A 12,588-nucleotide genomic window follows, 5' to 3' on the forward strand; every position below is an offset into this window, starting at 1 on the left:
TTCCTAAGAAGGGGACATTTGAGCAAAGATGGGAATGAAATTGGAGGGGTTTTTGCAGAGATCTAGGAAGAGCATTCCAAGCAGCGGAAACAGCCTGTGCAAAGGTCCTGAGGTAGGACCATGTCCTGAGTGTCAGAGGATAAAATCCCCACAAAAGTCCTTTTACATAGATTTGATTCTTTCTGTTTTACATTGATACTCAGAGAGGTTAAGTTCTCTTCTTAAGCCCACACAGCAGAACTTCTGGGGCAGGATCTGAGCCATGTTCTGAGGCTGCACTTACTTATCTGGCCCAAAAGACCTTGGCTAGCCAGTACACAGGAAGAGGGATGAGCATAGCAGAAATTAGGAAGTGAATCCCTGTCCCCAGCTCTAACACCAATTTGCAGCTCCAGATAGAAACAGAAAGTTACCTCTTCCTTACTCCCAGCAAGTAGGTAATGCCACTCGGATAAAGGGGTCCAACAGAGCCTGCCACATTGTTTCAGGTGCCATTGAGAGACAGAGGAGACCCCAAGGCAGCCTGAGGTAAGTGCTGAGGTTTACATATTCACTCAATAAACACTCATTGGATGCCTATTAGATCCTCTAATTCAGAGCTGGAGGACAAAACAGACACTATCTTTCTAGACAAAAAGGTAATGGAGGAGTTCAGGGAAGCCTGGGGAAGGGATCTGGAAGGAAGGTTGAGGACGGTGGAGAAGGGGAAGTTTCTAGAAGGAGGAGCCATTAGAGCTAGGGTTTTGAAGGATTTGTAAGAGTTGGCCAGAGAGAAACTGAATTAATTCACTTTTACTCACAAATTCATCACACACTCCCCACTTCCCCCATGTATCTGCCTGATGCTGGGTCGTACTAGAACCCTTAAATTCCTGCCTGCTAGTCAGGGGAAGACAAAGCCAGACACAGATACCACCATGGGATCAGGTGGGGAGAAAGGGATTTCAAGAACCAGACAGGAAACTAAGACTCTTCCTGTGGAATTCCTGGAGGATAGATCATTTGAGATGAACTTTAAGGGAATAACAGGAGTTTGCTAAGGAAGACAGCTTCATTTGAGACATGCTGGGCCTGAGGAGCCTGTGAAGTGCCAGGGCCCATGCTCAGGACATAGTACTTTTTTTTTTTTTTTTGCCACAGAGTCTCACTATGTTGCCCTGGGTAGAGTGCCATGGCATCACAGCTCACAGCAACCTCAAACTCTTGGGCTTAAGCCATTCTTTTGCCTCAGCCTCCCAAGTAGCTGTGACTACAGGCACCTGCCACAACGCCCGGCTATTTTTTTTTTTTTTTTGGTTGTAGTTGTCATTGTTTGGTAGGCCCGGGTTGGATTCAAACCCGCCAGCTCTAGTGTATGTGGCTGGCACCCTAGCTGCTGAACTACAGGTGCCAAGCCAGGACACAGTACTCAGAGCTCAGAGTTTCCTAGTGAAAAGGGAAGCAGGAAGGACTCTGGCAGCTCTCATCTGATAAAAGAGTTCTCTGGCTCCCTAGGGAAGGTTCCTGGGTCACCTCTGAGGCAGGAACGTGAAGACCAGTTTGGATGGGGGAAATTCTGAGTATGTTAAGTCTGAAGGTTCCCACCTTGGTACAGCTGGTTCTCAGTTTTTCCTGTAAAATGAGGTGATGGTAAAAATATTTAATCTCCAGCAGGGCCTGGCCAACTGTCAGAGCCAGTATGGGTAGGGATGATGAAGGGGCTGGAGAGAATAAGTGGGGGGTGAATTTCACTATTTTTGACAACCTGCCTAACTGGTAGTTCAAGGAAAGCCTTTGCCCATCGGAACATCCAATAAGCATTGTTCTCCCCACAGGAGCCGCTGAGGGGGCTCCTCAGACCTTCTCGGGACCAGGCCTGGCCAGGATGAAGTGTCCCCGGCACCTGCGACCTGACATGTGCCTTGTTTTGGCTGTGGGCACCTTCACTTTCCTCCTGCTGTCCAGTCTGCGTGAATCACCATCCATCTGTGAGGTTTCTGAGAAGCCGCCAGCCACCCCCAAAGCTCTGTCCTGGCCCACTCCACCCAATCGCCCTTATCTGGCTAAGTGCCAGGCCAACACCTCTGTGGCCTCCCACCCGGACTTCGACAAGGAGCCACAGCACATTCGTAATTTCCTGCTGTACAAACACTGCCGCAAATTCCCTCTGCTGCAGGACGTGTCCCTGGAAAAGTGCAAGGAGCCAGTCTTCCTGCTGTTAGCCATCAAGTCCTCTCCCAGCAACTATGAGCGCCGGGAACTGGTGCGGCGCACGTGGGGCCAGGAGCGCCAGGTGCACGGCGTGCGGCTGCGCCGCCTCTTCCTAGTAGGCACGGCCTCCAGTCCCCACCAGGCCCTCAAGGTGAACCGGCTGCTGGAGATGGAGGCACAGGTGCACGGTGACATCCTGCAGTGGGACTTCCATGATTCCTTCTTCAACCTCACACTCAAGCAGGTGGGCAGGACTGAGGTCACCTAATTAGGGCCATCTGTCCTTCCTGCCCAAATTACCACCACTTCCTCTGAGGGTCCCCTCGGCCACATCTTACCTCTCTACTGGCCTGCTTGGCCTTGTGGTGACCTCCAGGGGAGGCTGGGAGGAAGGGTTGAGGGGCATGAGGTTACCAGCACAGATCTTAATCTTGACACAGGTTTGAATCCAGGCTCAGCCTCTTTTGCTATTTGACCTTGGAGGAATTTATTCTCTGTGCCTCAGTTTCCTCACCTGGAAAATGAGATAGGAATTAGATTCATCCACCTCTGAGGGCTGCTATGAGGATTACAGGAGATAGCATTTATAAGGCACCTGGACCAGTACCTGGCACTCAGCTAACCTTGGCAATGACAGGAGAGACATTTCATTTATTCATTTTGGTTCTGTCTGTACATGTTTCACTTCTCTATCCCTAGTGCCTAGAATAGGCACACAGTAGGTGCTCTATGAAGACCTTTTTGATGGACAACTCACAAGAGGTAAGAAAATCCTGCCTATCGGCAGATGAGGAATTGGAGGCTCTGGGGACCCACCCTTGGGCCTCAGTAGAACAAACCGAGTAGAGACATGTCAGAGGGGCCTGCAGTGCCGGTTCCTGCTAGTGATAGGCAGAGATGAGCCTGGGTTCAAGGGCTCCTGTGGTGCTTCTCTGCGCATGACTTTGCTTAGTGTACTTTTCTCTGGAGAAGCTCCATTCCCTTATCTGTGAACAAGGACCACACCTGCCTCCTAAGGTTGCATTTAGGATTCAAGGTGAAACAAGTGCTAGGCAAGCATAGTGCCTGGCGTGCAGCAAATTTCCAGTCCATGTAGGTGATTATGGGCGAAGCTAAGGCTAAGACCAGGACCTCTCAACACACAGAGTTGTTAAAACACAAAAGTGAGTGGTTTACATCAATTTGACAAATATAAGTCCAGTGCTATGAAGCACCATCCCCACTCTGGCTGCTGGGGAGATGTGTAGGGGAGATATAGTCCCCACCCTGGGGGAGCCCAGAGTACAGTGAGGGGGGGGGTAGATCTTAAATCACAATCATACAAATGATTATTTAACAACAGGGCATGGCCAGGTAGAGTTGGGAAACATGACAATAACGTAAATATGACAATTTTCAAGCATTGGTGCTTTACAGGACATTACCTCCATGAATCCCTAGCACTCTTGAAGGTAGGATTTCTGATGAGGCCTGTTTGGAAAGTTGGAAACTGAGGCACAGAGAGGGTTTCCCAAGTTACCCCCAGGCCTGGCTTCAAACCCAGGCCTGACTGGGGACACATCTTTTCCTGGGCTCACTGGGCTGGGGTGGCCAACAGGGGCCCAAGGCAGATTTCTCCAGCCCTCAAGCCAGCGTGCCCTACTCACCCCACCACAGGTGCTGTTTCTACAGTGGCAGGAGACAAGGTGCACCAATGCCAGCTTCGTACTCAACGGGGACGATGATGTCTTTGCGAACACAGACAACATGGTCTCTTACCTGCAGGGCCATAACCCAGGTCACCACCTCTTTGTGGGCCACCTGATCCAAAATGTGGGCCCCATCCGGGCTCAATGGAGCAAGTACTATGTATCAAAGTTGGTGACTAAAGAGGAGAAATACCCACCCTACTGTGGGGGTGGGGGCTTCCTACTGTCCCAATTCACAGCTGCTGCCCTGCGCCGGGCTGCCCGTGTCCTGGACCTCTTTCCCATTGATGATGTCTTCCTGGGTATGTGTCTAAACCTTGAGGGACTAAAGCCTGCCTCACACAGTGGTATCCGCACAGCCGGCATACAGGCCCCCTCTCAACGCCTGTCCTCCTTTGACCCCTGCTTCTATCGGGAGCTGCTCCTGGTGCACCGCTTCCTACCATATGAGATGCTGCTCATGTGGGATGCGCTGAAGCAACCTGACCTCAACTGTACCAAACAGAAACATGTCTACTGAGGCGGTGTCAGTGTCCCCAACCTCGGGACTGCTGTCTCCCCTCCCCTAGAGAGAAGCATCACCTTCCTTCTAGGAAGCTGAGACATTTGCCATCCTAAGTGGGCCAGGCATAGGGGAGTGCCAGGGAAGATTTGATGAGTGACTGTTCATTGAATGGTTAGCCAGTTCCTTCATATCCCTCAAAACCCACCTGGTCCATGCTCCAGTATCCTCCTTGGATGGCTGGAGGAACTCTGAAAATGTCATTTCTTTTCCATGACAGCTAATAGCAGAAGCACCTCCATAAGGGTTCCAGCTGTGGATGCCTTCAGCCATTCTATTTGGGTCAAGGTCTCACTTCCCAGCACTGATCTTAGTCATAGATTGGACCCCAAGCAGTGATTAGCTTCTGTTGGTGTTGAGCCTGCAGTGGCTTAATGGTGGATAAGTTCTGGCCATGCTTGGAGGCTAACCAGAAACTCCTGTGCCCACATATAGCTGAAGTGAGAAATATTTTTCATCCTAGGAAAAAGGGGTCCTACTCTCAGTTCCTTTGTGGGTTTGGAACCCTCAACAGAGGGGAGAGGCCATGGAATAGAATCACCTTCTCCTTGTGATTTCAAAAGCTTAGGTGACTGGAGTGTTAGGCAGAGGAGGGAAGCAGCTGACCACTCAAGACTGTGGGAATTGAAGCATTTCAGAAGTCTCCAGCAGGACTCAGCCCCCACATCTGTGCTACCCCAGAATTCCAGGAGCAGCAGTGGGCTCAGGTTTTCAATGGACCCAAGGCCAGTATGCACACAACCTTGTACCCAGAGAGAGACTCAGGTCCTCAGGTGGCCCAGTGCATTTCACAGATTGGAGAGATGAAAGTGAGCCAGTGACCCCGTGACCCCCTGTGATGTCTGGGACTCAGGCTTTGTAGGCATTGCGATTAGGGATAGGGTGTCAAGGGAGAGGGCCCTCAGGGAATAAAAAGTTATGTGGGCTCAGCACTTGTGGCTCAATTGGCTAAGGCTCCAGCCACATACACCTATGGTGGCGGGTTCTAATCCAGCCCAGGCCTGCCAAACAACAATGACGGCTGTAACCAAAAAATAGCCAGGTGTTGTGGCGGGCGCCTGTGGTCCCAGCTTCTTGGGAGGCAGAGGCAGGAGACTCACTTGAGCCCAAGAGTTGGAGGTTGCTGTGAGCTGTGATGCTACGGCACTCTACCCAGGGGGATAGCTTAAGGCTCTGTCTCAAAAAAAAAAAAAAAGTTATGTGAAGACCTGGAGATATCTTTTTTTAAGAAAGCAAATTATGGGCAGTGTCCCCATATACCAAGGGTGGCAGGTTTGAACCTGGCCCTGGCCGAACTGCAACAAAAACATCACTGGCGTTGTGGCGGGCGCCTATAGTCCCAGCTACTCGAGAGGCTGAGGCAAGAGAATCACCTAAGCCCAAGAACTGGAGGTTGCTTTGAGCTGTGACGCCACAGCACTCTACCAAGGGGGACAAAATGAGACTCTGCCTCTAAAAAGTAAAAATAATAATACAAAAGCAAATTACAAGTTTGAACAGAACAGATAGTAGTCTACATTGATTCCCAAAAGTCTTCCAGTAGAAAGTATACAGGGTGGACATAAAGTTCATGTGCAATTTAAAGTTGCAACTATTTTAAATTGCACAAAAATTACATAGTTGCAACTATTTTAAATTGCTTTATGTCCACCCTGTATACAAGTCAAAATAGGGCATGGATGAGGCAGACGGCTGCAGGGATTTCTATCAGGCAGCTATGACCTCATCTCACACACCTTCCATGACTCCCTATTTCCCTCAGCTATCATTTCCCAAAATGTATTCTTGCTACTGGCTTGTCAGCCGGCTTAGGAGTGAGAGGCATAGGATGAGACTGCTCTTAGCTGGGTGGGATGTGGGGCTCACCTCAGTTACCTGCTTCCAGGAAGGCCCCTTCTGAATCCCATCCCAGCTACCACGCAGCCTCCCCTGTTCTCATGAGGCTTGCCATCTCCCACTGGGTCTATGGCTCTGCCACTCTCCTGCTTCCTTTTCCTCTCATCCACAAGTATTTATTGTGCACCTATTATGTTCTACACACCTTGCCCTATACTTCTCCCTCCCTTGGAAAGAGGCAGCAGTTGATCCACATTATAGTGAGAAACAAATTTATAAATGATCAGATAGGAAGTAAGAACTTTGAAGAGAATTAAAATAAGGCAATAGGACATGGTGATGGGGACAAGCATTCGCTGGGAGGTTAGGGAGCCAGGACTGTAGAGGTGATGTTTGAGCTGAAGCCAGAAAAAGGAGGAGATGACCTTAGGGAGAACTGAGAGGTGTCGAGCACAGCATGTGCAACGGCCCTGAGGTTGGATAAGCAGGGAGTCTTTGAGACTGGAGTGACATAGGGAAAAGATGAGAGGAAACAGGATGGAGGGTTACACATGGGGCCTGGCCATGTAGAGTCTTATGGGCTAAGTGAGGAAAGGGTGTTACTTTGAGGGTCATGGTACCATTGGAGCAAAGAGATGACATGACTGATGTTTAAGTTTTAAGAAACTTAAAAGTGGCTACTGTGGGGATGGGCCATTGGGGAGGCTGAGGCAGCATCCAGGCAAGAGAAATTAGGCCCAGATGAGGCAAGGGTTTCTTTTTTTCTTTCTTTTTTTTTGAGACACAGCCTCAAGCTGTTACCCTGGGTAGAGTGCTATGGCATCACAGCTCACAGCAACCTCTAACTCTTGGGGTTAAGTGATTCTCTTGCCTCAGCCTCCCAAGTAGCTGGGAATACAGGCTATTTTGTTGTTGTTGCAGTTGCCATTGTTTAGCTGGCCCGGGCCAGATTCCAACCTGCCAGACTCAGTGCTCGTGGCTAGTGCCACAACTACTGCACTAAGGCATATCTGCTCTCAGCCTGTCCCTATTCACACACCCTCTGTGGCTCCCTACTGCCCTCAGGGGAGAGTCCCAGCTCCCCTGCCCCACTGGACTGAGTAGTATCCCACCAGAATTCATATCTACCTGGAACCTCAATTGGAAATAGTCTTTACAGAAGAAATTAAGGTAAAGACCAAAATGAGTCCATCTGGATTGGGGTGAACCCTAAATCCAAAGATCAATGTCCTGGCTGGGTATGGTGTCTCATGACTCTAAGCACTGTGGGAGGCTGAAGCGGGTGGAACGCTTGAGCTCAGGAGTTTGAGACCAGCATGAGTAAGAGCAAGACCCCATCTCTATTAAATAAAAGAAAGTAGCCAGGCATGTTTGTGGGCACCTGTAGTCCCAGCTGCTGAAGAGGCTCAGGTAAGAAGATTGCTTGAGCCCGAGTTGAGGTTGCTGTGAACTAAGATGACACCATGGCACTCTACCCAGGGCAGCAGAGTGAGACTCTTATCTCAAAACAAAGATTAATGTCCTTGGCTCGGTGCCTGTGGCTCAAGTGGCTAAGGCGCCAGCCACATACACCTAAGGTGGCGGGTTCTAATCCAGCCCAGGCCTGCCAAACAACAATGACAGCTGCAACCAAAAAATAGCTGGGCATTGTGGCTGGTGCCTGTGGTCCCAGCTGCTTGGGAGGCTGAGGCAGGAGACTCGCTTGAGCCCAGGAGTTGGAGGGGGCTGTGAGCTGTGATGCCATAGCACTCAACCCAGGGGGACTGCTTGAGGCTCTGCATCAAAAAAAAAAAAAAAAAAAAGATTAATGTCCTTATAAGAGACAGAAGAGGAAACAAATGCAGAAAGGGCTGTATGATACTGGAGACAGATTGGAGTGACACAGCCACAAGCCTAGTAATCCTAAAGATTGCAGGGAGCTAGGAGAAGAGCTTGGAACAGATTCTCCCTCAAGGACTCCAGAAGGAACCAACCCTAATGACACCTTGCTTTGGGACCTCTGGCCTCTAGAACTGCGAGAGAAATCAATTCTTTTTTTTTTTTTTTTTTGGCAGTTTTTGGCCAGGGCTGGGCTTGAACACGCCACCTCTGGCATATGGGGCCAGTGCCTTACTCCTCTGAGCCACAGGCGCTGCCCCAAGAGAATCAATTCTTGTTTTAAGTCATCCAATTTGTGGTCATTGGTTACAGTAGCCCTACAAACAAAGTGAATAGGTCACATAGTCAAATGCTTGCTTGATTAGTCTTACAAAGGAGTCATATCATTCAATCCCCATCTCAAGGTGAAGGGAGAATGCAATGAGGACTATTTCGGGTTAGATCAATAAATGCCTGCTGTGATTATCATTGAGACATTTGTGTGGCATGTCCAACATTCTAGGGCCTGGATAGAGACCTGAGTTCAAGTCCTGCAATTAGCCATTCCCTCCCTGTCTGACTTTGGCAAGCCACCCTTTCCCTGGGCCTCAGTTTCCCCACTTTGTATTACAATGACTCTCAAGTCGTCATCAAGCTCCTAGAAGTGTTGGCATGTTTGTGGCTGCTGGGGAACGGGCCCACAAAGGGGCTAACCAAGGCTTGTCCCTTTTTCTAGAGAAAATGCAAGAAGCTGCTTCAGATTATTTATTTACTATTAGGGTGACGCAAAAGGGGTGTTGCAAATGCAGGGAGCATCTGGAACTCCTCTGGAGTGAGGATGTTTTTTTCCTTATACTCTGTAGAAGTGAGAAGCCTCCAAGCCCTGGTGGGGGTGTGTTTTATTCCCCAGTTGACTCCACAGAAAGCAGGTGGTACTGGCTTGGGGTAGGTGATGAGCACACCATCTCACTCAGACCAGAACCTTCTGGGCCTTAGGGTCCCCTGAAACTGCACTGAAAGAGGGGATTAGTAGGGACAGAGAGTCAGCAGGTCTTGTCGGGTGCAGCCACTGAGACAGCAGCGGTGTGCAGGGTTGGTGGTAGCTGCCCGGTGATGGCGATGATGGTGAGAGGCCTGGGGGAGGAGTTGCAGGCCAGGTACCAATGCAGGGTCATGCTCAGCCACCAACCCATGGAGCAGATGTGGTCTCTCCAGCCACTGTAGCAGTTCACCTGGAGACAGCAGAATTCAGTGGGAACAGGGACCCCAGAGGACACCCCCAACACACTATGTGTGCATACACCTGCACATTGACATCCCACCCAGTGCCCCACCAAACACTCATCATGGATGCAAATTTTAAAAAAAAAAATAGTGTGCACTTATTAAGCTCCTACTGTATGCTAGGCACCTATTTAATCCCCTCATCTATTCCCAGTTTATGTCCACACCCATGTCCCCAGCTGTGCACAGTGGGGACAGGAGGCTGAGGCAAGAGAATCACCTAAACTCAGGCCTTAAGGATTGCTGTGAGCTGGGCCGCCAGGGCACTCTACCGAGGGCGATAAAGTGAGACTCTGTCTCTAAAAAAAAAACAAAAAAGAAATCTTTTGTTTTTGTTGAGATGGGGTCTCACTATGTTGCTCAGACTGGTCTCAAACTCCTGACCTTAAGCGATCCTCCCACCTTGGCTTCCCAAAGTACTGACATTACAAGTGTGCACCAAGCCTAACCAGTAGCTAGCTACCTTACCCTTGTCCTGGCCATGATGCAGAGTGTAGAAGACAAGGTTGTGTGCACATGTGTTACACACATGGGTGTCTTCATGTCCCTGTGTGGCACTCCACTAGTGGACTGGGCTCCAGGAGAGAGGGGACTGCAGGAGTGTGTCCCTATGTGTATCTACTTCCTGCACACACATGAACATACGTGTCACATGCCACCTCTGCACCTTGAGGAGTCTGTGGGTCTGTTTCTGGTTAGATCTCAGCACCTCACTGGCCTTCAGATCCACTAGGGAAAGTGACCCTGTCAGCAGCTTCAGAAACCCTGACATTCCCTGGGCAGGGTGTGGAGCTTACTACAGGCGCTTACTACAACGCCCGGATATTTTTTTGTTGCATTTGGCCAGGGCCAGGTTTGAACCCACCACTCTTGGCATATGGGGCTGGCACCCTACTCACTGAGCCTCAGGTGCCACCTGATTTTTGTTTTTTTTTAATTAGTGGGTGTATAGTCCATACATGTAGCCCTGGCAGCTCAGAAAGGATGAGGCAGAAAGATCCCTTCAGTACAGGAGTTCACGGCTGCACTAAGCTCTGGTGACATGACCACACTGCAGCCTGGGCAACACAGTAAGTCCCCACTGAAAGAAAGGAGAGAGAGAGAGAAATGAAAATTTAAAAACCCATAGCGAAGGCCGGGTGCGGTGGCTCATGCCTGTAATCCTAGCACTCTGGGAGGCTGAGGCAGGTGGATTGCCTGAACTCAGGAGTTTGAGACCAGCCTGAGCCAGAGTGAGACCTCATCTCTAAAAAAATAGACAGGCATTGTGGTGGGCCCCTATAGTCCAAGCTACTTGGGAGGCTAAGGCAAGAGACTCACTTAAGCCCAAGAGTTTGAGGTTGCTATGAGCTATGATGCCATGACACTCTACTGAGGGTAAGAAAGTGAGACTCTCTCAAAAAAAAAAAAACAAAACCCACAGCCATATATTTTAATGCAATCCTTAAAAACCCAAAATTAAGGCAAAAATTCTTAAAGGCGGAAATAATTGATTTTTTTGTTTTTGAGACACAGTCTTACTCTCTTGCCCAGGCTAGTGTCCTGATGTCAGCCTAGTTCACAGCAACCTCAGACTCCTTGGTTCAAGTGATCCTCCTGCCTCAGCTTCCCCAGTAGCTGGGACTACAGGTGCCAGCAACAAGGCCGGACTAACTTTTCTATTTTAGTAGACATGAGGTCTAACTCTTGCTCAGGCTGATCTCCAACTCTAGACTTTAAGTGATCCTCCTGCCTTAGCCTCCAAGAATGCTGGAATTACAGACATGCTGCTACCTGCCAAAAGTCTGACTTTTTTTTTTTTTTTTGACACAGTCTTACTTTATCATCCTCGGTAGAGTGCAGTGGCGTCATAGCTCACAGCAACCTCTAACACTTGGGCTCAAGTGATTCTCTTGCCTCAGCCTCCCAAGTAGCTGGGAGTACAAGCACCTGCCACATCGCCCAGCTATTTTTAGAGACAGGGTCTTGCTCTGACTCAGGCTGGTCTAGAATACGTCAGCTCAGGAATCCACCTTCCTCAGCTTCCCAGATCAATAGGATTATAGGGGTGAGTCACCGGGCTTGGTCCAATACTAACATTTTAAATAAAGACAAGATCCCACTGTTCACTCGCAATGCTCTGCTTAGTTTGCCTCTCCCTATTTTTGGCAGGACAGGGGACTCACGCTCCAAGGACTTTCAAACATACACACGAGTGCATGCCCACACTGTTCACGCTGCTGACTGGTGAGACCAGGTGCATGGGTGCCAGCCAGCCCCCTGCCCTGAACACCCACCTGCACCCGTGTGCACCTGCCCCACCTAGGCTTCCTGGAGTGCAGTCCCCGCCTGCCCCTACTCACGGTCACCGCCAGCTGAGGATTTCCCCGCCTCGGGGGACCAGCGCGGGCCACCGCACAGGCGCACCAGAGCGCGCACGAAGTGGTGGCCACACAACTTCTCCCGCGTCTCCAGGGAAAGACTAGGGTGCAGCGCGAAAACTAGGGCAGGACCCAGCAGCACCAGCGCCCAGACGGACAGACGGGGGTCCATGATGGTAGGAAGCGCCTAGCCAGGGCGGGACCCCTCTTATAGGCGCCTAGGCCGCCCCAGCTGGGAGCCTTGGAATGGGGACAGAGCATTCCGTGTTGGGTGAGGGGAAGGGGGGCAGTCAAGGGTGGGGTCAGTGAAAGGGCTCCTCTCCCAGGGCCAGGGCCTTGGCTGAACTGGGCTGGTGAGGAGTCTTTATTTCGCTTTGTTCATTCATTTTTAACAGTGTTAAAGAGGTGAAATAGGAACAGAGTGTAGCTCACACCTGTAACCTAGCACTCTGGGAGGCCCAGGCAGATGGATGGCTTGAGCTCAGGAGTTAAGAGACCAGCCTGAGCAAGAGTGAGACCCCATTTCTACTAAAAATAGAAAAATTAGCCGGGCAGTGTGGCAGACACCTGTAGTCTCAGTTACTCAGGAAGCTGGGGCCTGAGGGTCACTTGAGCCCAGAAGTTTGAGGTTGCTGTGAGCGATAATGACTCCAGGGCACTCTACCCAGGGTGACAGAGTAAGACTCTGTCTTAGGAAAAAAAAAAAAGAGGAGAGGGAAAGGGAGAGAGGGGGGGAAAGGGAGAGGAAGGAAGGGAAGGGTAGGGGAGGAAAAGAAGGGTGGCAAAATAGGTAAACTGAAAAAATAATGAT

General features: G+C 50.1%; 2 protein-coding genes across 2 annotated transcripts; one reads left to right on the forward strand and one right to left on the reverse strand.

The window, feature by feature from the left end:
* Positions 1-1,864: 1,864 nt before the first annotated feature.
* On the forward strand, positions 1,865-4,418 carry B3GNT3 (UDP-GlcNAc:betaGal beta-1,3-N-acetylglucosaminyltransferase 3). Its single transcript, XM_003796642.2, has 2 exons — positions 1,865-2,434; positions 3,847-4,418. Exons 1-2 carry the CDS (start codon positions 1,865-1,867, stop codon positions 4,396-4,398), a joined length of 1,122 nt encoding a protein of 373 aa, XP_003796690.1. The 3' UTR covers positions 4,399-4,418.
* Positions 4,419-8,906: 4,488 nt separating this feature from the next.
* On the reverse strand, positions 8,907-11,949 carry INSL3 (insulin like 3). The gene is made up of 2 exons (XM_003796551.3): positions 11,760-11,949; positions 8,907-9,365 (listed from the first exon to the last, which is right to left on the reverse strand). Exons 1-2 carry the CDS (start codon positions 11,947-11,949, stop codon positions 9,160-9,162), a joined length of 396 nt encoding a protein of 131 aa, XP_003796599.1. The 3' UTR covers positions 8,907-9,159.
* Positions 11,950-12,588: the final 639 nt, after the last annotated feature.

The sequence above is a fragment of the Otolemur garnettii genome, unplaced genomic scaffold, assembly GCF_000181295.1.
Source record: "Otolemur garnettii isolate 467f Iridium unplaced genomic scaffold, OtoGar3 scaffold00105, whole genome shotgun sequence".
Lineage (NCBI taxonomy): Eukaryota > Metazoa > Chordata > Mammalia > Primates > Galagidae > Otolemur > Otolemur garnettii.